The following is a 24,029-nucleotide window of genomic DNA, read 5'->3' as shown; positions in this document are numbered from 1 at the left end:
AATGAAACAAGCCAATATGCGATAAAACACTAGAATTTGAGATAAATTTAAAAAAAAAATAACATAAAAAAAAGAAATGAATCAAGAGAAAAGAAAACAAAAAAAACGGACCAAACATAAAAAAAATTGAACAGTACAACATTGGAAATAACTAGACAAAAATACAATCGAGAAAAAAGCCTTTAAAAGTGAACGGAAACCATCATCTTTGATTGGATGGTCGATATTTCATCGTTGAGCCATTTCACCCAACTTCTTTCCTATTGTTGAGGCCTTCTGAAAGACACTTCCAGGTTCAACAATATTTAAGAATGTAAAGTTGAAGCCTCCATCTTGAATTTCATATCAGAATAATTCCATTGAAAAAAAAATATATTCGATTCCATATTCAGGTTCATGTGATAAAAAATTTAGATTCAGATTCCGAGATAAGTTTCTAATAACAGATTCAAAGTTCAGATCTAGTTTTCAGATTTCAACCGTTTTTTTTTATCAAAATTCTATGAGTTTCAGTGGAGTGAAGTTTCAGTGGAAAGTCATGTATCTCAAAATAGAAAAAAGTAACAAAGTATCGTTCAAAGAAAATATAAAAATTATCAGTCGAAAACATCAATTAAAGGTATATTTGCTTAACTGAACATGAACAGAACAATAATGCTGACACGTTCTAATGAATAGCTTTCGGAAAAGCGCTACCTACTGGGGAATCGAAACCAAAACAAAACGAAGAAAAACTGATAGCGTCAGCAGGTGGAAACTTCATACAGCAGAGAAAGAATGCTGTTCCATGCCAGTATCAACAACAACAGCAGCAGCAGAAACAACAAAACCCGTTCGTCGGATAGTAAATGAGAGCGGGAGAAAGTGAAGGTCGCGAGCGGACGGCGATGATGATTCATCGCTTGACGCCCGGTCGTCGGTGGTTTTGCCAAACAAGCAAGCAAGTAAAACCCCCCTTTTCAGGTTTTTAGGCGAGGCGAATTAAGCGAATAGAGAACAAAATTAGTAAAAAACCGAGATATTATGCATGCAGAAAAAATCCAAAATATGAGCGCTAATAATCATAGCAGCTTTGCATAGCCTACTAGCGACACGTCGCATACGTCGCGACGTTGAAAATGATAACGACGCACCGCAAGTTTCCTAGGAGACCTGGAGCATGCGATTGATGGCCTAAGAAAAATGTACAGTAAATAACGTGAACAAAGTTCGAGTACTACATTGAAATCGCCTACTGGACTGAAAAAAGAAAAATAAACCTGTGAATGACAGAAAGCTCGCTAGTAAAAAAAGCGTCGCTAGTCCTACTGTCGCTATTCGGTTTGGTGCTGTACACATAATACACAACAGTGTTTCTGTTTCAGCCGAATGTTATATTAATTCAACTATTTTCGCATCTCAGCATGCGAAAATAGACATACTAATGTAGGAAAAAAACGACAAACGCCGATCTTGGAAAACAAAATAAGCATTGAAAAATTTCAATCTTTTTTCAAAAAAAGTGGTTTCATTTTAGTAAATTTTTTTTTGCATCACCATCGAAGCAATTCTCCCGTGCTAATGTTGACGAAGCTCTCTGCGCGCGCGAGAAAAATACACATGAAGAAGAGAAAAACTTTGGAGCAGATACAAACCCCACAGTCGGGAGGTTAGCGTTCGAAAAGTTAGTCGCTATGTCGCGGCTCGTGTGTGATTAGTTTAGTGATATTTTTACGGTGTTTCCCTTTGCCCCTCGTTCATATTTCTATCTAGTTGTTCATTGCCATCGAAAGCTGGTGACTGCCTTTGTAATTACTAGTTTGATAACCAAAGATCTGATTCCTGGAGCGGAAAATCTGTTGAATATAAACACCCCCACCACCAACAGCAACAACCCCATCATGACGTCATCGCCGGCTTCTAACTTGGACAAATTTGTGTTACTACTATGGAAAAATTTCATCATCCACAAGCGGCACCGCTGGAGGACGCTCTTCGAGATGGCCCTTCCGGTGGCCATCTGTGCCACCCTGTTGTGGGTTCCCTCGGATCCGCAAGTTCTCCAGGAGCGTCGCTATCCGGCGCTTCCGGTGGATCGGTTCAGCGGAGGCGGGTAAGTTATTAAAGCTGTATTTTTTTTGTTTTTGTTTGATTTCGGCTCTGTTTATGTTTACCTTGATTGGTCTGGTCCGAAAGGGTTGAGTGAGAGAGAAACGATGAGGAGGGTGCGATTTGAGAGATTTGGAGAGCACTGCCTAGTATCTACTCTTGTTTTGCTATATGTTAGTACGTGTTTATTAAACGCTGCTGTTATAAATAAATAATTGATGACTATTATGAAGACTATTCTGTGATGGATTATTTTTCTTCTTGAAAACCATTACACAAATTAGTAAGGTGCATTACGAATGTTTGGGATAGAATTACATTCGATAAAACAAAATAAAATAGTAATTTTAATAATAAAAGGTATCGATATAAATTCAAACACACTTTTTTTTAAGCACACATTTGACAGAATTTTTATTTTAAAGGGGAGAAACCACCGTGAATTTGTTTTTGGATATTTTGAGCGGCTTTATCGGTGAGTATTATAGATTTGGAAATGATAGACGGATAGACCATGGGAAGAAAGTTACTAAGGTGTTGAAAAGAGCGAGGAGCATTTTTTGAATAGAAGCTTGACCATTAGACCGCTGCAGGCTTTGTATGGGAAATCTGAAATTTATAAGTTATTACAACTCCCATACCATTTTTTGATGGTATTTTCACACACAAAAATCTCCGTAAAGTTTGGAAGCGATACATTGAGTCCTGATTTAGCGCAACGAGTTTTAATTTTGTATGGAGAATTATATGAGGAATCAATTTTTTTTTATTCAAAAATCGTTACAGACTTACAGAAACTTCGGAAAAATAAAAAAAGGCTGAATACTATTCCTCGAATTAATCTCTACAAATGATGTGAAGGTGCTATGATGCTTAGTTGTAACACAACAAAGATATTTGGAATTAAGAAAAGATTTATCAAAAACTCAGACGAGTTTGCTTCACTCATGGCATCGCTGGCTGAAAACTTGCATGCAAGTTATTCCTTCCCAGATCGAAGGAACGGTTCCGAATCGGTCCGAAATCGGTCAGAAATCAGTCCAAAGTCAGTCCGTTTAACAGGTGAAGATTTATAATGTTGAATTCTTCATAAACTAAGTTTAGTAACTTTACTTTACACTATGGTGGTATTATTTAGAGAAAAAGCATCATTATTACAGTAAAACAATCATAACTTATATAATTTTCTATCGTTTTCGGTAAACAACCTCTTGAATCATTTGTTTTAACTGATTCACAGAATCCACAGGAAATGAAATTTTTTTAAATGTTATAATCAGGTCCGAAACCATAAATTAAGTTGATTTTTTCTAAAAAATGTGTTATTTATCGTGTTTTCTATCATTAATTCACAAAAACTGTATGTATTGTGTTAAATTTACACAAAAATGAAGATTAGATGATCAATCGCAAATTTAACACTAAACATACCGACATTTTTTGTGTACCTATTCATACCGCGAGCGGTCTAATGACAGCAAACACCACTTCCGCTCAAACTCTCTTGTTTCTCGACCGATTTCTACAAAGTTTATAATTTTGGAAAGCTCGTTAATTGACTCAAATACGGTTTTCAGACAAAATAGAGCTTCAATTATTTTTCTCAAAGTTATTCAAAGTCGAAGAACAAAACAATCGAAAAAACAGGCTTCGGGAAAAAGGCTATAAATCAGTTATTAAGTACTCGAAAAAAAAATTTACTTAGTGCCTGAGAACGCTGAAATTAGAAGCTATATGTAGCATATATGGAAATATTTTTGAAAATTTCTTGAGATCACTCCCAAGTAACCAAAAGTCGCATAGATACTTAATCTTGTGCATTAAAAGTTCACATTTGGCTGAGTAAAAGGTCCTCGAGAGAATTGAAAAAAAGTGCTGGAATCGGACTTCTGAACGAACATAAAAAGTCTAAAAAAGTAGCATAGAACATTTTTGTGCGTTCCAAGTACCTTTTAAAATCCAGGATTCAATTTAGACTATTGTGCTTCGTTACGAACTTCTTACGAATTTTTTGGTTCTATGAAGAACTTCTTACGAACTTTTCGGTTCCATGCAGAATATGTTACGAACGTATTGGTTCCATGAGGAACTTCTAAAGAACTTCAATGCAAACGTATAAATTATTTACAAAAAATAAAAGAATGGTTTATTTTACTGTCTCCGTCGGCGATTGGAACAAAATGATGTTAGGAAAAGAACATTGAAATGGAAAAGTCCATGTTTTTTTTTTTTTTTTTTTTTTTTGCAAGGATTTTCATCCGTTTGGATGATTCATCCCAACGGGAAAAGTCCATGGAAATAAGTAAATGATACTGAGGGAATATTTCACTAAATCCATAATAAGTTTCTGCACCAGCTTTCCACAAATTCTATAGTTTTTGAACATTAATAATCCATAGTTAAGTTTTTGAGCACACATATCACAAAAAACAAAACCAAACTTTGAAAAACTTACGTTTGTTTTCGAATCGTTCGAGTCTGGTTCGGAAGAAATTGATTGATCATTAATGAATACAAATGTTTAAATTTTTTAAATGTAGCCTACTTTGAAAAGCTGATAACATGAATCAACTTTAAATTGATGTTCAAAATCACTTCAATATATGCATTGCCCATGGTACAGAGGTAGCGTGTTCAGTTCTCACCACGAAGGTCCAGGTTCAAATCTACAAGCATACACATTGTTAAAGTAAGTATGAAATTCATTTAAAGAGGAGATATGTAATAGTCCTACACAGATTTGAGAACATGGTAGATTCCAAATTCCGGAATTCCAAACACGGATTCCAGATTCCAAACACGGAACACAGAATATTTGACGACTTTTCAAAGATAGCTGTTTCTTTTTTAACTTTTTATCAATCTGCCTTTTCTAGCACCTAGAATTGGCTTTGCACTGGATCGCAGTGTTCTCAGGCACTAAGTGAAATTCTTTTAGAGTACTTAATAACTGAGCTTTTCCCGAATCCTGTTTTAGGAATTTTTTTCTTCGACTTTGAATAACTATGAGAAAAATAATTGTAGCTGAAATTCGTATTTAAGTCACATAACGAGCTTTCCAAAACTATAAACTTTGTAGAAATCGGTCGAGAAACAAGAGAGTTTTAGGGGAAAGTGTTTACCGTCATTTGACCGCCCGCGGTATGAATAGGTATACCACATGCGTAACTTTATCTTATTTTTCAACTTGGTTGTGAATTTCGGGAACGTTTCACAACATCTATCAGCGTATATCTCCAATAATCTCAAAAAGTTTGTATCTTACTTTCTACATAGTGCTGTAGTTTTTTTCTATCTGCGTTACCCGATTTAAAACGCCTTTGTGTATGCCACGCAGTAGCTTGTATTCAAAAATTTAGCTAGGAAAATTGCATGCAAGTTCATGATTCCAGTGCTGCTGACAGTTTTGACTGTTGATCTACTATGAATGATTTTTTTTTTACAGATGGCTTTAACTTTTTTCTGGTAGCATCTAGCTGAAAGTAACCTTAGTAAAAATTGAAGTTTAAGAATACAGTAACCCAATGAAGAAGTTATTTTTTGCATAAGACCCAAAATCGCTTCCCTAGCGATTTTAATCTGGAAAAAAAACTTTCCCCATACTAATTTCCATACAAATTTAAAAACCGTTGCGCTAATTCAGGGATGAACCAAATCATCTCATATTTAACACAGATGATTGGAGAGCAAAAAGGAATCGGAAAAACAGGGGGGGAGCAAAAAGTCAGTTTTTGCAGCGGTCTATTGACCATATACTGAAATTTTGTCCCTCACCTATTAACTGTATCGAAGAAGAAGGTTTATCCATCGATTGAACGATAAACGCTAAATGAAATGCTTATCAGAGCAACCACATATCGACTTTTTTTGACCGTTCGGCACATGTGTATCCACATGGCGGTCGAACCATCCATAAAAACTGCATCGCAGAACGAAGTGCCGGCCCTATTTGGTACTTCTTCTTCGATTCAGTTGATGGTGAGGTTTTTGTTGTTTTTTGAGGTATATTTTTGATATTTATTGATGTTACTATTAGTTGGCACATTTTCCAAGAGTAAGCCAGTCTAGAACAAAAGGCTAGAAACTAGAAATGTACCAAACAGTGGTATTTGGCGAACGGCCGAATACCGAATATTGACCTTTTCAATTATTCGGCCAAACGAATATTCGGTCGAATATTTTATTTAGTTTTGTAGATGTAATTTATCGGCCTAGCGGTGAAAAGTGATGTCCTTTTTAGTAGGGACATCTAAAGATTATGAAGTTTTGTTTATATAGGTGGATAGAAGGTTAGATGAAAAATGAAAGATGTTGAAAATGAGTGGGTAGAATTTATTTAGAAGCATATCATCACATATCAAATTTTTGTTCCTCACGGGCCTACTACCAGGAAGCGGTAGATACAGATAGAGTTGCATCTACCACCACTCATTAGTAGGCCAAGCGGCCATCTAACCTTCTATCCACCTATATAAAAAAACTTCATAATCTTTAGATGTCCCTACTAAAAAGGACATCACTTTTCACCGCTAGGCCGATAAATTACATCTACAAATATAAATTACGGTGATTAATCCTTCATACAATTTTATTTAGTTTTCAATGAAAAAAACTTAATCGATTAATTCAATACTTTATATTTATTCCATATTGATGCCCCTCATGTTTTTTAGTCGACCAGATTATATCATCAGATGATGTATTACAAAATATTTTTTAAGTAGGGGCTTTTTTTTATTTTTAAAATGTCACCAACAACTAAATAGTCATCAGATGACTAGTCGCTTGTAGAGCGTGTATCACCAAAGAGATCCTGTGAAATCTGGGACAAAACATGTCGAAATATGTGCCAAGCACTTTGAAATTGCTTCTTTGATATTGAATTAGATGAAGGTCGAATTTAAGCAAGATATCTTCAAAATAGTTGTTGAAAAGAAAGATGATCTTTAACCTTAAGCATACCACACGTATCCACATGATCAGGCATTCGAGACGATTTTTGAAAAAAAAATAAAAAAGGGCAAAATTTATGTTTATTGTAAAATTTATGAAAAATCGTTATTTAACACTAAGTTTAAAAAATTTAAAAAGAAATTTTAGTTTTTTATTTGATTTGGCAAATAGTTTGAATGAACCCGAGCAAAATTCGAGAAGTTTTAAACACTATCTGGAATAAACTATTATCAAAGTATTAAGCGGTTCTTGTCAGCATTCAAACATACCTTAGATGTTTTTCTGAAACCATAAAATTTCAATGATTGTGTAGCTTTTACAACATTACTTTTGGATATTTTATACATTATCTTAAATCTCTTGGAAAACTTAACAAGTCTGTAGTAGATATTCGGCCTATTCGGCCGAATACTAAGCTCAACTATTCGGTGAGCCGAATATTCAGCATAATCTCTACTAGAAACCCTATCAAATTGTAATATTTAAAGGAAAAAATTAAAGGGGTACGTTTACATGAGCAAATTTGAACTTTAATGTTTGTATGGGAAAATTGAATATTTTGTACTAAAAAATCAACATCATTTTTGTTTTTTTCTGTGGAACCAATCCTTCTCATGGTTTTGGTGCCAATTTATGAATTCTTAAAAGAAAATTTTCCGCTGAACAACTTGGTCGAAGACCGTATCTTGGTATCTTATTAGGCAGAAAAGTCATTAGTCAATAAAATTCAAAAGGTCCATTCAATAAGTGTGTAATAAGAGCTATTGATAAATCCTGTAAAAATATAGGATATTCCAATGAATCTCAGTAGCTTGTTATAATCAGTTTCAAATACAAGAATTTTCTATAAATTCTGAACAAAATCTGTCAATAAAACTTGAAGGATTAATCCAATAAAACTTAAATTTCAATGTGTAATAGGAGCTACTGATAAATCCAATGTTAATGATTCGATAGCCAATATCCAGTGAAACGAATTTGCTAGCCGGCAACAATCGTTTACGTTCGCCAGAATAGATAAACTTTTGATGAATTTCCCATTCATGATATCAAGTTGCTTTCGCTATATTTAAACGGAAAAATGATATATCTTCCACCAATCACAGAGACGTATAGATACTCAATTCTGTCACACTTCTAGTATGAGGTAACGACTAGTCAACTACTAGTATAAGGTAACTAAGCTCATAATTTTTCGAGGTGCCAAGAATATAAGAGCTTATTCTCACTTACTTGGGAGCACAGAATCAAAAAATGCAATTGGTTTTCATTTATTAAAAACGAACACAAACACAAACAGGATCTCAATGAAACTTGATGTTTCCTCGAAAAGATTCCTTTTTCTTAACTTATTAGCTTTTGTTTTCGATACTCAAGGGTTAACTTTTGAAAATAGGTAAAATTCCACATTCTACGCGGTTGTACCGCTCATAAGTGATTTTTATCCCTCCGCAAATCAAAAAATATCATCCTCGACAATAAACTTGATGCTTCAAACTACACAAAATAAACGAAAAAAAGAGAATAGAAAAAGTGCAAGTTTTGACAACTTTTACAAGGTGATAAATAAAAAATATGAGAATGGTTTTTTCGCAATTTGCTTAATATGTTTTGAAGCCATCATATACTGCTTTATTATGTAGAAGCGATAAAACAGTCAAAAATGATTGAATTTCTGTCACAAAAAAAGGAAACCTTCTTATTTATCGATGAAATTTTGACATTTTCTAACAAAAAGAATAGAACTCTTCTTTGAAACTGACAAGATCATTCTAAAACACTAAATTTTATAGAAATCGGTTGAAATCCAGCTGATTTACAGCATTGCGAACAAGTGCATTCACGTCACAAAAATGTTTTTTTTATTGAAAAAAAAAAAAATCAGTAGAAATGCTCCAAAAGCTTTCGGGCCATATGGTCGGATTTTAACAACTGGAACACAATTTTTGAATTTTTTAATAATTCATAATTTTTAGAACATATCTAATCAAAATAACTGTACAATTTTTTGTTTAAATGTATTTAGGAATGTTCAAATATAAATTTGCATTTAATTTGTGAAAAATTATTTCACGTTACGGTGAAATGTATTTTAAGATTTCAATTTTAACAAACGTTTTGATTTTGTTAGGTTTTTTACGTTTTGTTAAATACGGAGATTTTATTATACGATTTTAAACTAAACCATTTATTTTGTATTTTTGTAAAACCATAAGTTTTTTCATAAAACTGTGGAATTTATCTCTGCATCTCTGAAACTAGGAAAATCTAGGTGAAATATGAATCCTTGAAGAAATTGAGGATAGAAGATAGATTAAGTTTTTTATTTATTTTCACTAGAGATGTACCGAATAGTGGTATTCGGCGAACGGCCGAATACCGAATATTGACCTTTTCAACTATTCGGCCAAACGAACATTCGGCCGAATATTTGGCCGAATATTCGGTCGAATATTCTGTTGAGTTTTCAATAGAAATACTTCTATTTGTACTGCTTTTTCTAATAAGAATCTTCTATTTCTGCTATTTAAATGTCCCTTAAGTTTTAAGTCGATTTTTCCAACCAGATAGATCAGATCTTGAAGAGGTCTCTTTGATTTCCAAAATGCCACCATTAGCTTAAAGGACATCAGATGATTCTAGGACGTTTATCACAAAAGGGATTGGATTCTGGTGAAATCTGGGACAAAATATGTTAAAACAGGTTTTAGCTATTTGAAATTGCTTTTTTTTTATATCGAATAAGATGAATATTCAGATTTTTATAATTGTTAACAAAATAGTTGCCAAATAGAACGATGAACTTTAACCTTACGCATACAATATTTTCTACAACACGTATCCACACGGCCAGGTCTGAACGATTTTTTTTTTTCAAAAACTTGTAAAAAAAAGTGAAAATCTGAACAGAAAATTGGCATTTTTTTCAAACATACAAGAGGAAAAAGAAATAAAATTACTTGAAATTTAAATTTTTCATTGAATTACAACAACAGTGTTCAAATAGTATCTAACGAATAAATTTACTCTAGAAAATCGTTCTGTAACAGAAAATTTAAAAATTTTCAAAGAGTTATTTGATTTAGCAAAAACTCTTAATAAACCCGGGTATAGTCCGAAAAAATTATAAAATATGTGGCCATCCTGATCAGATTTAGCTTTTCTCGATTTCTTCATTTAGTTTATGGGCAAGCCTGGGTATATCAAGAAAATTTGGAATAAAAGATAATCAAAGTATAAAATTATCTACTATGAAAAAAACACGGATACAACTAAAACGTTTAACTGAAAGCATAAATTTTTGATGGTTTTGAAGATCTTTCAAAATTTCTTTCGGATATTTAATAAATTTTCCAACATCAATTGAAAATTTTGGGAAGTCTGTTTTTATTATAAATTTAAATAATAAATATTCGGCCTATTCGGCCTATTCGGCCGAATACTTGGCTCAACTATTCGGTGAGCCGAATATTCGGCTTAACGGTTTTTTGGCGGTATTCGGCGCCGAATATTCGGCCAACCGAATATTCGGTACATCTCTAATTTTCACGAAGGTTTGTGCGTTTTAAATTCGAAAACTTCCAAACGACATATCACCAAAAATAGACAGCCAAAATGATACAAAAGGTTCAAATCCAATAGTAAATCTTAACCCAAATTCGGTTGACGAAATGGTTAAAGCCTATTACACTCCAATGCGTCCTGTACTAATGGAAACCAAAAACTAATTCAATTTAAAAATGTTTTGAAGTTTCAAAGGTTCTAGCAATAATAATGAAAAATTGAGATCAATAATTGATTGTGATGCCAATGCCAAGAGTCGATTTTGGTTTATTTGAGTCACTCAATTCAAATACGTCTGTCCCTTTTTTTCAGCTCCCAATTGACTTCAGAATCTTTTATAGATCTAAATTTTCAGAAAATACCAAAAAAATAATGCCATGTTGAAAACAATTTGCATCGAAATCCATTTATTTCCATAACGGAGGAGTAAGCCATGACCTTTGGGCATTGCACGCGTTTTTGTTTACGTCCATAATTTTTTTTAAATAAATTACAATAAAACTAGAAATTTTAAAATTAAACAGTGGAAAATGATAGATTAAGTGACTAGTGGTTGTTCCCGGTGTTATTCGTACTTTATTTTGGCATGCTGAATCCTGGTTGGGGAAGTTCGGAAGGATTTTTAAAGTCAGCAGCTCCGGACTAGAGGAATAGTTTTCTTGTCGAAAACTTTCAAGACTTATTTGGTGAGATCAAACCTTTTTCATTATATTAAACGTTAGTTTCCTAATACACATTGTGGTAAGATTAGTGTAGCTATTTTCAAATTAGGCTGTAGGTATTTAAGTAATCCATATGAAGCGTTTGGTAGGGAACTCCACGCTTTATTCCTCCCCTTGCTCCAGAATCTTTTGCGGTAATTACCACATGGTTGGTCTGGCCGTAGTTATCTCTGCAATGCATGTTTTATGTAACAGAGATAACGTTGAAAAGAAAAATGAAGGACGCAAGTCTGTCATTTTCCAGGATGCTTACACGTTTTGGCTATGTTGGTAAAAGAAGAAGAAGAAGAAGAAATCCATTTATTTCCGTAACATTTATATGAACATTTCTGGGGAGATTCTTAGCGTTTATCATACTTTGAACAACCTTTTTCCAGGGATTTTAAACATAACTTTGATCAGCTTTGAAGTGTTATTCCTTCCTGAAAAAGACTCTGGAACAATGTTTCTTCTTTGTAGAGGATTTCATAAATCAAGAAAAACAATATTATCTTAAAGGATTGGACATATTTTGACTGTAAGAATCATAATGATGTCCAAACGAACGAATTCGATTGTCTTATCTGCTGATGATAAAAATTCAACAAGTATACGAAAGATGCATCATATTTGAATTATTCTCAGCAAATTTATAACAAGGTTTGGTTTAATGACTATGTTCGTCACTCTGATCATTCTTAAAAGCTCATCTCATAGGACTTTTTCTATATGAAGTGTTGTTTAAGGAAAATTAATCTAGGAAACAAGGGGAAAAATTAGGGTGGTACAACCGATTTTATACCGGAAATACCGGCTTTTGGACGGTAAAAAACGGTATTTCCAGTTCATTCTTTGGCTTTGTAATCAAATTGACACAGGTACCTAAAAATCTTTTACCAAATATGTATGAGTACAAATACTCAAATTTTGTGTCGATGAAAGTATTTTATGCTTAAGGTTTAATCGGATCAAAAGCAGCAAAAATTAGACATTCATCTAATTCGATATAAAAAAAAACTACTTCAATTAGCTTAACACCTGTTTTGACATGATTTGTCCCAGGTTTCACTGGAATTAAATCTCTTTTATGATAAACGTCCTAGAAGTAACAATTCATCTGATTTCCTTTCAGCTAATGGTGACATTTTGAATATCAAAGAGACCTCCACTTAAAAAAGATCTAATACATCTGGTTGGAAAAAATCCACTAAAAAACATGAGTGACATTGGAATGGCATATAAAAAAGATTTCTATTAGAATTAGCAGTAGAATTAGAAGAATTTTTATTAAAAACTCAACAGAATATTCGACCGAATATTTGGCCGAATATTCGTTTGGCGGAATAGTTGAAAAGGTCAATATTCGGTATTCGGCCGTTCGCCGAATACCACTATTCGGCACATCTCTAATTTAAACACATGTTTGAATGTTAGTATAAAATTTGAATTACAGATGATGGAACTCTGTTCTTTTTATTTTTAAAGTTGTTGAAGCATTTTTTCCTGATAAAGCTGTTACAAAGTTTTTATAAAATTAGGGGAGAGTGGGGTAATCTGGGCCACTCTAGATATCTCAGATGTGTGTTGAGATAAAAATCTCAATCCAACTGACATCGTTGTCGCTTTGCGTAAGCATATTTTTCTATATGTTGTTGACTTAAATACGCATTATATGCTTCTTATATTTATCAACCTTAAAAAAGTTTAAAGTATGCTCATACGCTTATGATCTTAGTTTTGTAATGTTCTTTCACGTGGAAAGGAAATTTTTGATGAAACATCAATAAGTCACACAAACGCAACCAAATTGCAAATCATAGCTTGTGGGGAATCGTGGGCCACACATCTTGTGCCACCTATATTTTTATGTTTTTATACATATTCAGAACTTAAAATACGTTTTCTCTAACTGTAATGTTTTCTTATGCCAAATGAAGAGTTATGGAAAAAGAATTTGTCCATCCTATATGAGGAATTTTGCCAAAACGTTCGCGAGTCAGGTTTGTAAATCTATTCGATCATACTCAACTCTCTTTTTTATTTCATCATCTGAAATTGATGTAAAATAACTAAATGAAATTACAGTTTCGGATCAACTCATAAACTTTGCATGTTATTTGGTCAATTTGTATATGGTGGCCCACGATTTCCCACCATTTTTCAAAATCCAAAAAATATTACTTTTTTTAAACAGTCAGAACTTGGGGAAAATAACTTATTTAAAATTTAAAAAATTGCCTAAGGGGGCATCCATAAATTACGTAACGCTCCTAGGGGGGGGGGGAATAAGCTCGAGCGTTACGAATTGTGACATAGGGGAGGGGGGGAGGTGTGCTGATCGTTACGTAACGATTTTTTCTTTAAAAATTTCAGTTTACTTAATCGCAGCTATTTTAATGTTATGCTGTTTTTGGAGAATTATAAACAAATCAAAATCAGCTTTGAATTTGTAAGCTTCAACAAGATTAATACTGGTTTGCAACCTTTCCTCTTTAAAGATTCTGAGATAGACTCCTCAAAATGTGTATTGAATATCCGTGAAATAACCATTGGAAAACCGAATATTGGGTACATTTACCCCCAAGAACTCAATCCAATCTGAAACGGAAATTTTACTAGTTTTTCTAAATTGATTTAAAAATAATGCATTTTTGATTATTCCGACGAATATTACTCAGTGGAGTACATTTTGCATAAAAGTTTTGCTCCTTCAACAAAATAAAATAAACATGGTAGATCATCAGTGAACAATCTTAGAGCAACTCGTAATAAGACAATCGATTTATTTTATTAGAGATTTATGTCATCAGTGAGTCATCAATGTGTACTAAGAAGCGATTTGGGCTAGATATCAACTCCGTTTTAAAGAACGTTTAAAAGTATTATTTTAAAATCGTTTTTTGATCTTCAAAAATCAGTATTAAAAACATGAGAAGATAGGGCGAGGGGGGGGGGGGTAATTTTCATAGGGGGGTACGTCGAAGCGTTACGATTTGTGACAGACGGGGGGGAGGGGGTCGAAAAAGTGCATTTTTTGCGTTACGTAATTTATGGATGCCGCCTAATGATACCTTAAAAATGTAGAAAATTATACCATTTTTTATTTTCATTTTATTTTTTGTAATAAATAAGTTATGGAACAAAGAAAAAAGCGGCCTATGATTCCATCAGATCCAAACAACTGTTTTCATTGCTCGATTTTGATTGGCTTTTTTTCAAATAAATTTTAATCCCTATTTGTTCGATTTAATTTTGCAAAGCAAACTAAATGCGATAACAAGAGAGGTTGCGAGGAGAACATCCGTTTTTTGGAAAACCGAAATCTGTTATTCTGTGAGTTAACCAAAAACTTTGTGACAGTGTTTTGTGTTTCGTTTAATCAAATTAAGTAATTTTTTACCGAGAAATCTTTTTGTATGTAAAATTTCATATCTTTTTCATAAAAGACCTTAAAAACTTTTTCTTTATCTGTAAATCTGTTTATAAATCTGAATACTGTGTAACAAAGTATACGACCAAAATTCGCTTAAAATTATATGACACTACTATGATCTCGGCAACCTCACACCGAAGTTGAAATAATAAAATAATGTTGATAAATATAATCATAATCATGAGGCTGAGGATGGATTAAGGACAAAGGGATAATTTACAGGCACCTTAGCATCTTTTTCGTTTGAAAATGTTGCTAAATCTATTACGTTATAAATTCTGAGCATTTTATGCCATGACTACCTCAATCAGACAAAACTTTTTCATGAATTTAATATACTTAGCAAAAAAAATCGGTTTTACCAGTTTTATCAATTACAAATACTGAAATACCTGATTTGAAAAACCCGGTAGAACCGACCAGCCTAGAAAAAATCAGTGAATAACTGTTTGTTAAATAAACGGCTAGGAGCTAAACAGAGAAACTTTCTTGAACCATGACTGCAGTCAAATCGTGAAACATCAATATTTTTGGCATTTTGGTCCAACGATGTCAGATTTGGAATCACATTGTCAGTTTGGTATCAAAAATCAGTTTGATGCCAAAACTTCAGTCAGAAAATATTCTTCAATATGATTTCTTATGCATAGCTAGGAAAAAAATCTCACTTAATGCATTATATGCCGTCAGCGAAAAAAATGTTTCAAACATTTCTGTCTTGGAGCTCATGTATCCGTGGTACAAACAGTCGGTTTAGAACCAGAATCCGACCAAAACAACCGCATCCGTGGTCAATTCTACCAGTTTTTTTTTCTCAACTTTTCTTAGAACCGATATAAGGATAGCTTCAAAACTGACCCAATATGACGCAAAAGACTGAGTTTTGGTTCAAAACTCATCCATGATTTTTTGCAGAACTTTTAAGTAACGTTTACATGAGTTAATTTGAACTTTTAGGTTTGTATGGGAAAAATTTAATATTTTGGAGTGAAAAACTTACATAATTTATTTTTTGCTGTGGAACCGATCCTGTTCTGAAGAAAATTCTCCGCTGAACAATTTTGTGTGTAGCTTCGTATCTTATAAGGCGAAAAAGTTATTGGCTGTTTATCGGGGGTATGTCTTTTGTCATTGAAAATCAATCAATTCAATTGACATCACTGCTAGTGCCTCGCGAATTATTGCTTGAAAAGAAGTAATGTAGTCGTACCTCTACACGCAACCTCCTCGTAAAATCCGTCGATCCGAAACTGGTTGTAGAATCCCAGAATGCAGGTAAGTATGGTGATGTCGTTGGTGGCTAACTTGGTTGATGTCTTAAGCAGGTAAGTACGGTTTCTTTTCAGGTTTCTTTCGCACAAATCAGCACAGCAACAGGTAAGTATTCAAACACATATATTTCTAATTTACTTCCAATTTACTATTTAACTTCTTATATTAAACTACTAATAACTTCCACTTATCATTAAATTCTTCTCAAAAATTTCACAACATGAACACGAGTTTGTTTTGATGGTTGACGTCTCTGGTGTGTCCCATAGCAGAAAAAAGAGCCCTTTTCCAATGCGGTGCGCCTTATATAAAGTTGACCTCCCGGAAAAGACTCTTCCCATCTTGATGTTCGTGATGTTCGCTAACGTTATGTACAACTGACAGCATATGACAGCAGCCCACTACTAAAAACCTCATCTTCATGAGCGGACTTCTCCATTCTACTCATTTTCGGGATCCACGAACATAATGTAATATCTCGTTAGGCACCTAGCAGTGATGTCAATTGAATTTAATGTTTTTAATGCCAAAAGACATGCCCCCATTCAACACCTGATAACTTATTTGTCTTATAAGATACGGAATAACGGTTCTGGACAAAGTTGTTCAGCGGAAAATTTATAAATTTGCACAAAAACCATGAGCAGGCTCGGTTACACAGAAGAAACAAAAATTATATTGATTTTTCAGTTCAAAATATACATTTGATCCATACAAATATGTAATGGAACATGAATGAGTTTCGAATCAAAACGAAGCTTTTGAGACCCCAGGGTTTGAGAAATTCAAAACTGTCCCTAAATCGAATCCGTGTAATGGAACAAATCTAAACCGTTTGACAGATTTCTATAAATTAGACCCAAGAATAGACCACGGATACAGGTGCTCTTCACTAATTTGTTTTTTTTTTCTCAAATGTTTCATCTCATTAAAATTTAATTTAAAAAAAAATGAAAAATATAGAAACTCAGAAGTTGAGGCAAATACAAAATGCACAACCGTTTGCTCTTGATAGCTCAAAAATCTTCAATGTATGGTAGATCAAATGGTCAACAAATCCAAAATCAATGACATGCACTGAGAAAGTTTTTCCCTAGTTCAGCATGTAATGATTATTCGTAAGCCGTTATCCAGTGGAACGAATTTGTTAGCCGGCGACAGTAATTATCCTACATTCGCTGTAAAAGATGGGCTTTTGATGGAATTTCCATTCACGAGATAAGCGCCTGTCACCGAACTGCCCTCGCCATATTTTAAACGGAAAAGTGATAAACGTTTTTTAGTCACAGTGGCAAATATGTACTTACTAACAACAACTGACAGAAAATACGATGATGACTCATGTATGAAATGTATTTCAGTGATTGTTCATCTAAACAAATTTCGTACATTGCATTGGTTTTTTAATTTTTTTTTTAAACCGTTCGCAAGTCAAAGTGGAACACAGGTTTAAATTGATTCCAAATTCTATAGAAACGTTTCTCAAATACTCCGCTGAATAGCTTTTGGAGTCTACGTCGAATAAATCTTAGTTTAGCAACTGAGCCTCAACTTCTTGGAAATTTATTTTATATTTGCTTTGTTAGTAAAACAATCTGTGTTTAGGACAAACGAATGCAGCGTTTCACGATTTCAATATTATAATGATTCAATTTTCTTCCGGAAGGCCCTAAAATAAACATTTAAGTACCTATACATTTCGGGAACCAACATCGTTCTCACTCAGAAGAGTGCATATGTATGTCATACTCATATACGCCGATGACATATGTATGTAAATATTATCAGACGAAGTGACGTGCCGTTGTAAACCTTATTAACTGCACACTTCAGGGAGCATCCGTCATCAGCTATTTTAGAGCGTAAAGCCACCAATCCAATCTGTGCTCACAAAGCTGACTAAATATCTACGTGCTATAGACTAGTGCACTGTTTGCCAGCTGTGCTATTTCAGCAATCACTAGGGCGTGAGGAATTTTCACCATGATATTAAAGAAAAATTGTTAAATTTCAGCTTACAACCTTCGTTGGCTCGGATAGCGTACTCGCCCCAGAATGATCTCCTCGAAGGGATCGTGGCTTCCGCAGCCTTCAGTCTCGGGATCAATGACTATCAGTCCTTCAACAGTTCCTTGGAAATGAAGAGCAAACTCCTCAATAGCAGTAGTTTCCTGTGCGGAATCGATTTCGGAAATGGAATGAGGGTAACTGACCAATTGGTTGAAGTTCAAACGATTCAAAACTAAAGTTCGGTTGTTTTTTTGCAGAATATAACCGACCTTCCCAAGCGAGTTACGTTCGATCTGCGGTTCCCGTATATTCTTAGATCTTCGCCATCGAGCTGGAAACCCTTGTCGTGGGACACGGATAAGCTGATCGGTGCCTTCGATCCCACGGGCCACAATCGACTCGAAGATGACGGTGGTGAACCCAGCTACTACCGGGAGCAGTTCCTGGCAGTTCAAACGGCTCTTTCCAAGGCAATTATCGCCAGACAGGTTCCGAGCGTCAATCCTCCGAAGGCTTTTGTTCAGGTGAGTTTTAACAACAATCGTGTTTAAAACATGGTAGATTTGATCATAGTTACGTCTGAATGTCTTAGCGATTTGCAAATCCGGATGCCGAAACCAATCTGCTTCATGAGGCGTTAAACCAGATTCTTCCGCTGTTGTTCCGGTTGGTGTTCATGTTCTTCTTCCTCAGTACGGTTAAATATATCACCGTGGAAAAAGAAAACCAGCTGAAGGAATCGATGAAGATCATGGGACTACCGGGAATCATCAACTGGGCCGCATGGTTTGTGGAGCTTGTGCTGCTCATGGTGATCCCAATCACGCTCATCACCATTATCCTCAAGCTTTCGGCCTTCGTTCATTCCAATGTGATTCTGATTTGGATATTTTTGTTGTGCTACTGTATGTCAACCATCAGTTTGGCCTTCTTCACCAGTGTTTTTTTCGATAAAGGTAAAACCAACAGGTATAAATTAGGAGACAATCGTAACTAATCAATAATTTCTGTAAAAAAAACAGCTATTAAGGCAGCTTCGTTTGCCACACTAGTTTGGGTTGCTTCGTACTTTTCTTTGGAAGACTACCCATTTTGGGTAAAGACCCTGTACTCACTTCTGAGTAATCCAGCGATGCACTACGGCATGAACAACATCATTCGCCTTGAAGCCATGCATGTCGGTGTGGATTTCAGTACAATGTTTTCTAGGACCGACCTCAACGACCCGTACAACTACGCGGTAGCGATCGGGATGTTCTGCGCCAGCATTTTTCTGTACATTTGCCTTACCCTATACCTGGAACAAGTAATGCCTGGACAGTACGGCATAGCAAGACCGTGGTACTTTCCGTGCCTAGGCTTAGTGAGTTTTAAGAAAGCCACGCCCATTGACTCGGTTTCTCCCTACGATTCGGACCACCCAGCTAATGCCAACTACTTCGAACCGGAACCAATCGGTACCGAGGCGGGTGTTCAAATAAAAAATCTCCGGAAAGTGTTCCCAGGCCACAAAGTCGCTGTAGATAAGCTAAACCTGAACCTTTACCAGGGTCAGATCACAGTTCTCTTAGGTCACAATGGGGCTGGTAAAACGACCACCATGTCGATGCTTACTGGTATGTTCTCACCAAGTTCCGGAACGGCAACTATCAATGGGCATGACATTAGGACGGACATGAATAGGGTTAGGTCGTCGATGGGCTTATGTCCGCAACACAACGTTCTTTTTGACGAGCTCACCGTCTCCGAGCATCTACAATTTGCCGCTCGACTAAAAGGTGTGCCCCGTAACCAAGTTCACGAGACCGTTACCAAGTACATCAATCTCCTGGGGATGAATGACAAAGCTAAGGCTCAATCTTCAACACTTTCCGGTGGAATGAAACGAAAACTAACCGTTGGGATGGCACTTTGCGGAGAACCGAAGGTAGTTCTTTTGGACGAACCGACCACCGGAGTGGATCCCACTGCTCGTCGAGCTTTGTGGGACCTTTTGCTGGAAGAGAAACGGAACAAAACGATTCTGCTTTCCACCCATTTCATGAACGAGGCGGATGTACTAGGCGATCGTATAGCAATTTTGGCAGAGGGAAAACTCACAGCTGCGGGTTCAACATTCTTTTTGAAAAGTGCCTTTGGAGTCGGCTACAGGTTGATTTGCGTCAAAGGCCAAGGCTATCAGGAAGAGCGACTCTTGAGTTTGCTCCGTAAATTCATACCGGATGTGAACATTGAAGTCGAAAACGCTTCGGAGCTTACCATCATTCTGAAGAAAGAGTACACACAGCTTTTCCAATCAATGCTGAAGGAGCTGGAGACGCACATGGAATACTGCGGAGTCACAAGCTACGGCATTTCGTTGACCACACTGGAAGAAGTGTTCCTCAAGTATGTAACTTCTTTACTTCTGATAACTTTGATCACATCAATTTCAAAAACCTTTTATTCCAGGGCCGGCAGCGATTCGTTCGCCCGGGTGAAGCATTTTTCTGATGACCCCAACAGAGAACCTCGTCCAGAACAACAGGTTCCACACATGAATGTCCAGCTTGTCGAAGCAGACCTGCTTCAGCGAAGTGGCGCCTGGGTGCAGTTGAAATCGCAAATCCTAAAAAAATTCATCATCGCTCGCCGATCCTGGCGTCAGTTCTGCTGGCAAACCATAATCATTCCGATAGGACTGATGACCTTTTTCCTTTGGCAGAACCATTCCGGGCCAAAGACTTCAGCCTTGGACATGAGCCTGGAGCCGTATCGGTGGTCGCTGAACTTGATTCGGGAGTCTGGAGCCAGTGACCTAATGAATCAAACTTATCAGAAACTGTTCGAGGGATCTCACAAGATTCGGTCCATCGACATGAACATGGATGACTACGTTACCCAGAAGGTAGTTTTTCGTTCTTATTTCAATTGACCTTGAACTTATTATCGCTTTCCTCTAGTTGAGTTCCTCTCCAGTGGACCTGCACGCCAAACTGTTGCTTGGCGCATCGTTTACAGGAGACAGCTTCAAGGCCTTTTACAACCCTAGAGCTCTCCACTCGGCACCGCTTTCCTTGAACTTGGTGTTCAATGCGATGCTCAAAACGCACTGTCCTGATTGCAGCATTGGCGTGCGGAATAACCCACTGCCCCCTCCCAAAACCTCCGATGACGACAACCCCGTTGTGTCGAACGCGCTTCTGCGCTACATAAACCTGGTGCTGGCCTTAATTTTTATCATGGTTTACACAACGTCTGCGTACATCACGTTTTACATCAAAGAGCGTGTAACACGAGCCAAGCTGCTGCAAACGATCACCGGTCTCAAGGTGGAGCTGTATTGGTTGTCAAATGTGTTCTGGGACGTGTTGAACTTTACCATCACCTGTGTGGTCGTAATCATAATGATTGAAGTTTTCCAAGTGGAAGGATGGAACACTGCTCAGAATGTGTTTGTGCTACTCTTGTTCTTGAACACCTACCTTTTATCAGTATTGCCAATGATCTACCTGTTCTCGTTCATGGTTTCCGATCCGGCTTCCGGCTATTCGAGAGTGTTCCTATTCAACGGTATCGGAGCAGTCGGTTTGGGTTTGCTACAATTTTTCTTCAGCCACATTGGCTACGAGAAAACAGCCGAAGTTATGCAGCACGCGTTTCTTCTTATTCCGACGATTTCGCTGATGTTGGGCCTGTTAAGGTTAAGTATGTTCATTGGCACGACAGTATCATGTGCCACTGCATGCCAACATTTGTCAACCACCTGTACTCCGGAGCTTATGTGCAGTCTTCAAAAGGATTGCTGTAATGGTTTGGCAGACGTATTCAGCTTTTCCGATAGCGTTGGGTTGCTAACCCCTATGCTCTACCTTTCGGCGACCGGTGTCTTCTGTTTCGTAATGTTATGGTGTATTGAACACAATCTTTTTAGGAAAATGTGGAACAAAATACGACCCAATCATGATTACCGATACGCAGCCCCACAGCCTAACATTGATTCGGATGTTCAAGCGGAAAAGGATCGAGTATCGTTGATGTCGACCTATGATATTTCTGCCCAGACCGTGGTGCTACAAAACCTTACAAAGAACTACGGACCTGTAACGGCTGTCAAGTGGCTTTCACTTGCTACGGGTAGCTCGGAATGCTTCGGATTGCTCGGAATCAACGGAGCTGGAAAAACGACAGCTTTCAAAATGATGACAGGTGATGAACAAATTTCTTCCGGAGAAGTCTGGGTTAAGGGTATTCGGGTCAAGGAAAATCTGGCCCAAGTCTATCGGCACATAGGCTACTGCCCTCAGTTTGATGCTCTCCTCGACGAGCTGACTGGATTGGAAACCCTCCGGATATTTGCCATGCTTCGTGGTGTTCCCAGCAGTGATGTGCTGCCAGTAGCGCTTAACTTAGCCCAAGATCTGGGCCTCGTCAGTCATCTGAAGAAACGTGTACGAGACTATAGCGGTGGAAACAAACGGAAGCTCAGCACAGCCTTGGCACTGATCGGCAACCCGGCAGTGATCTTCCTGGACGAACCCACCAGTGGAATGGATCCCGGTGCTAAACGATGCCTCTGGGATGTGGTCAATCGGATACGGGACTCCGGCCGAACTGTTATCCTCACCACCCACAGCATGGAAGAGTGCGAAGCCCTCTGCACTCGACTAGCCATCATGGTCAACGGAGAGTTCCGCTGCCTCGGATCGACGCAACATTTGAAAAATAAATTTTCCGGGGGATTCTTGCTGTTCATCAAAATGCTACACCAGGATACGCCAATGGATGAAAAAATTACCGCCGTTAAAAACTTCGTCGAAGGTCATTTCGAGGGAGCTGTTTTGAAGTAAGTTAACCCCTAAAAATTATAAAACCTTTTCCACAGTATAATTTTTCACTTTTTCACAGGGAGAATCTGCAGCAGGCCCTCAGCTACCACATACCTCGCACCGATCTGACCTGGTCCACGGTGTTCGGCATCATGGAATCCGCCAAAGAGCAACTTGGTATAGAAGAGTATTCGCTGGGGCAAACAACCCTGGAACAGGTGTTCCTGTACTTTACCAAGCTGGATGGCGCTTGGTAAAATTTTTGCTTAAACTTTTATTCATAACACTATTTGATGTAAGCTTTAATCTCTTACCCGTTTAGACGCAAGTTTGCCAAGTTTGTGATAACAAGATCGAGCCTTACCTAGAAGATAGAGAAGAAAGAAGATAGAGAAAAAAGAAAAAAAATTGTTAGTTGAACTAGCCGAGAAAAAAAAAACGAAGGTGTGATGAAATTCGTGCGCTTGATAACCAGTGTTATTAACACAAATATTAAATTACCTACTATTAAACAAAAACAAAATAAGCTTAGTGTTGCGAACGATATTGAAATACAGGTGTACATTAAACTGTCTTCGATGGTAGGCACAATTTTGATGACACTTTCCCTTTCACAAAAATTCCACAGGAAGAAGGTCGTTGCATAATCTCTTTATAGTGTGGTAAACATTTTCGGAAAAAAGGCACCACAGTTACTGTTAAGTTTAGGAACCACTGACTGCATTAAAAATTAATGGCAAATAATAGAGAAACAGGGCCATTGGGAAACGTGGGCCACTTTTTATATCTCGATGTGTGCTGAGATTAAAATCTCAACCCATCTTGTTGAGATTTGTCTCATCGTCTCAAATAACAATATACACATAATAAATAAACAATTAGATATGTAACCAGAGGGATGGTTTTACTATAAATAGGTATTAAGATAGAAAATAAAGTACTCCAGTTTCAAACCTCCAAACAGAACAAGTCTCTTCTTTCCACTGCCCAAAGTGCTTCCAACAATAGGTTATGGGCCCAGCACTAGTGGAAAGGAGGACAAGCGGAATCGACAGTGGCAAGAAGGTCTAGCGCTGATGGAAAGCCCGGAAAGCTAACGAAGCCCGGAAAGACAACGAACCAGGAACCATTGGGAGGTCATCGAGGCAGGAACCAGAGCCACCGGAAGGTCGTCAGTGCAGAGCCATATTGAAGTCGTTC

General features: G+C 36.6%; 2 protein-coding genes across 3 annotated transcripts in view; one reads left to right on the top strand and one right to left on the bottom strand.

The window, feature by feature from the left end:
* The window catches only part of LOC129751004 (uncharacterized), a 951,184-nt gene that overhangs the window by 329,301 nt on the left and 597,854 nt on the right, over positions 1-24,029 (bottom strand). The window lies entirely within an intron of this gene.
* On the top strand, positions 1,568-23,212 carry LOC129751007 (phospholipid-transporting ATPase ABCA1-like). Its single transcript, XM_055746243.1, has 8 exons — positions 1,568-2,092; positions 18,026-18,215; positions 18,279-18,545; positions 18,614-18,977; positions 19,044-20,409; positions 20,473-20,908; positions 20,964-22,846; positions 22,909-23,212. The coding sequence occupies exons 1-8, from the start codon at positions 1,881-1,883 to the stop codon at positions 23,084-23,086; spliced, it is 4,896 nt and encodes a 1,631-aa protein (XP_055602218.1). The 5' UTR covers positions 1,568-1,880; the 3' UTR covers positions 23,087-23,212.

The sequence above is a fragment of the Uranotaenia lowii genome, chromosome 3, assembly GCF_029784155.1.
Source record: "Uranotaenia lowii strain MFRU-FL chromosome 3, ASM2978415v1, whole genome shotgun sequence".
Taxonomy (NCBI): domain Eukaryota; kingdom Metazoa; phylum Arthropoda; class Insecta; order Diptera; family Culicidae; genus Uranotaenia; species Uranotaenia lowii.
Note: the sequence above shows the minus strand (reverse complement) of the source record. Positions and strands in the feature narration are given on the sequence as shown.